Source organism: Cavia porcellus, unplaced genomic scaffold, assembly GCF_034190915.1.
Source record: "Cavia porcellus strain 051 isolate PalLab524CR breed Dunkin Hartley unplaced genomic scaffold, mCavPor4.1 scaffold_17, whole genome shotgun sequence".
Classification (NCBI taxonomy): Eukaryota; Metazoa; Chordata; class Mammalia; order Rodentia; family Caviidae; genus Cavia; species Cavia porcellus.
The window spans coordinates 50,674,838-50,678,406 of NW_026947500.1; the positions used below are offsets into that span (position 1 = coordinate 50,674,838).

General features: G+C 40.7%; 1 protein-coding gene across 1 annotated transcript; it reads left to right on the forward strand.

Moving 5' to 3' along the window:
• The first annotated feature begins 607 nt into the window (after positions 1-607).
• On the forward strand, positions 608-1,537 carry LOC100714549 (olfactory receptor 5AK2-like). The gene has a single exon (XM_063229267.1). It carries the CDS (start codon positions 608-610, stop codon positions 1,535-1,537), a length of 930 nt encoding a protein of 309 aa, XP_063085337.1.
• The last annotated feature ends 2,032 nt before the right edge of the window (positions 1,538-3,569 follow it).

The window sequence follows — 3,569 nt, forward strand, 5'->3', positions numbered from 1 at the left end:
AGAATAATTCAACCACCCAGTCATAAAGTAATCCAAAATAAAAATAACTGTATTCCTGTATGCATCTTTCCATAATCACATTATAATTTGTCCTCTATGAAAGTAACTGTTATAGTCAGGAATTGCAAGAAAAACAATTTAATACAGGACACATAATTTATAGTATTATTTTATAATAGTCACACAATGAGTCAAACATGAAAAGTGCAGGAAATCTGTCCATACACTTAAGATCTCAAAATGTAAGATACTGAAAAGGTACGAAATCATATTTAAAAACTGGCTAGTGCAAATATAGATACCTGTTACTATGGTAGAAAAATGTACTAAACCTATTTTTCTCAGAATCACATATTAGTGTCAGTACTGACGTGGAAATACTCTTCATTGAAAAGTGAATCCATGTTTCAAAAACAGCTTTTTTATGGTCTTATAAAAAATAACAAAAGCCATTTGGAAAATAATAAATCTCTTTGTGAGTTTTATCAGGAAAGTCCAAGTCCGAACAGTGATAAGAAATATAAGAATCTTGTTATTTCCAGAAGTCACATACATCTTCTTTCTTGTGTGCATCCTTCCCTTGGTCCTTCTTAGGTTTTTGATAACCATGACACAAGGAAATGCAACTCAAGTGACTGAATTCTATCTTCTCGGATTCGGTGTCCAATACGAGATTCAGTGTGTCCTCTTCCTTGTATTTCTTGTGATCTATGTGACAACTATGGTGGGTAATACTGGAATGATCCTGCTCATCAACACAGATTCCAGACTTCAGACACCCATGTACTTCTTCCTGCAACACCTGGCCTTTGTTGACATCTGCTACACATCTGCTATCACTCCCAAGATGCTCCAGAACTTCATGGCAGAAGACAAATCCATATCGTATGGAGGGTGCATAATGCAATTATTGGTAGTTGCAACATTTGCAACCAGCGACTGCTACCTCTTGGCAACTATGGCAGTGGACCGTTACGTAGCCATTTGTAAGCCACTTCGCTATCCCATAATCATGTCTCGAACCATCTGCATCCAGCTGGTAGCTGGCTCATATCTCATGGGTTCAATAAATGCCTCTGTGCACACAGGTTTTACAGCTTCTCTGTCCTTCTGTAAGTCCAACATCATCAATGATTTTTTCTGTGACTTTCCCCCAATTCTCGCCCTTTCTTGTTCCAACACTGACATCAACATCATGTTAATTGTTGTCTTTGTGGGATTTAACCTGACATTCACTGTGTCGGTCGTGATCTTCTCCTATATCTACATCCTGGCCGCCATCCTAATGATGTCTTCTGCTGCAGGGAGGAAGAAAGCCTTCTCCACCTGCGCCTCCCACCTCACAGCTGTCACCATATTCTATGGGACTCTCTCCTACATGTACTTACAGCCTCCTTCTGAGCACTCACAGAACAATATGAAAGTGGCCTCCGTATTCTACGGCATCATCATTCCCATGTTGAACCCTCTGATCTACAGCTTGAGAAACAAGGAGGTCAAAGAAGCTGTGAAAGTAGCAGGGAAAAAGTTCATTTAGGCTGGATCCAAAAACAGCCCATCAAGTCATCCAGTAGAGATGTGCTATCACAATTTAATCTTTCCAAATTAGGGATTATGGATACTTCACAAACCAAATCTACTTCGTTCCGCTGTATTGAAATGCAGGCAACAGTGGAACTCTTAAGACTGAAAAACACCCTCTGGGTAATACAGATGCTGAACTAGTTCTAAAGGCCCTGAGTTAACCCATCAAACATAGAGCAAGATACTCCCTTCCTGTGAGTGTGGAGAGATGCTTAATCACCCCAGAAAGGCTGAGTTTCTGTGTTGACTCCAGAATGGTGGTGTGATTCATACTCCTACCAGCACCAATGAACACCCCCGCCAGTACACACAAAAGTGAAGAAAACATTTTGCTCAATCCTGAATTCCCAGCATCCAGGATATATTTCTCAGTACATCCTTGTTGCTCAATAAATATTTGTCAAATCAATAAAAACAAATACAGAAAGATCAGAAAATAAGACAGACTGCTCTCACAAGGGTGAGATACAGTAACCTGCAGGCCAACACAGCTATTTCTGGGTTGATTTAAAAAAAAAAAAAAGGAACTGCAAAAGCTTATTTTTAAGGAACAGTTTATGAAACATCAAAAAGTATAATTGTAAATAACCCCTCAAAATGCAATTTTATTTATTATTTGTTTGTTTATTGGTACCAGGGATTGAACTCATGACCTTGCACTTGCCAGGTAGATGGTTATGCCATTGAGCTAAATTTCTGGCCCTCTTAATGAATGTTTTGGCATTTGATATGCAGAAGGCTCGAGTGAAGGAGCTACAGGACCCTGGAGCAGACCTGTTGCCTCAGACCTTCACGGTCTTGACATGATTACCAATATGGAATAAATATGCAAACCCAGCTTAGTAGCTTGAACAACCGATGAGGGAGCTCCAAGAATTGTTTCTGCATTATTATTGATATTATTTTTTTCTCTTTCTTGAGCTCAAGATGTGTGTGTATGAGAGACTGACAGACAGACAGACAGAAAGACTTTAGAAGCACACAGATATAAGTAGTTAATGGTGCAGGTAAACTATGGACACTAAAGGCTATGAGTAGGGGTATCATTTAACCCAGTGCTGGCTGTTCTAGCAGTGGATGAATGAATGGAATCTCCATCACTCCTACCAAACATACCTCTTGGATTTATCTTGGACACTCATTGCTACGGTTTGGGAATGGTTTGGAGGTGTCACCCAAAGTTCATGTGTGTGAAGCTTAGCCCCAAATTCTGCAAAGTGAAGAGGTGAGTGTGCCTTACAGGGTGGCCCTTGGGAGGTCACTGAGGGCACTACCCACAGAAGGAATTAATGTGGTTCAGAGCTAGTGTGTATTCACTCAGCCGTTATGGCACCCCAGAATCAGGTCTCTCTGAGAGAATACTGTATTTAAAAGGGAGTTCATGGGAGGGAGGCCAAACCCCTTCCAAAGTACAGAGAATATTTAAGCAATAATTGTATTAAAAAGATTGAACATAGGGGGCTGGGGATTTAGCTCAGCGGCATAAGCGCCTTCCTTGCAAGCAGACAGTCCTGAGTTTGATCCCCGGTACCGATAAAAAAGAAAAAGACAAAAAAAAAAAGATTGAACATAAAGGCTAATGCTTGTATTCTAATTTTTTTCATCTCTAAATACCACCAGCCTTTGTTACTGGAGTGTTAACATCACACATAATAAGCCCAGCTCTGTGTGTGCATCCTTGGCAAGTTTAGTCCATATCCTTTCGAATGAAAAGTCAGTTCAAGTTTGACCTCTCGCTGACCTTTTACAGGAACTGAGACCAAACACGTTTTATTCTAGCACTCTGGGTACTCAGAACAGAGTGTCTGCTCATGAGCAGGTCTGGGGCTCTGTCCTAGAGAATGAATCAGCAGCTGAGCTACACAGGGAACTATGCAGCTCTCTGGGACGAGGTCGAGGTCAATTGTGTGCATTACTCTGCATCTCTAAGGAGGGCAGGAATAAAGCTAACTTCAGTGTTACTGATCCCAGCAATGCTAGGGCAG

What these genes read in the sequence shown, in the direction of transcription:
- LOC100714549 (XM_063229267.1), top strand. Translation starts at nt 608, where the DNA reads ATGACACAAGGAAATGCAACTCAAGTGACTGAATTCTATCTTCTCGGA.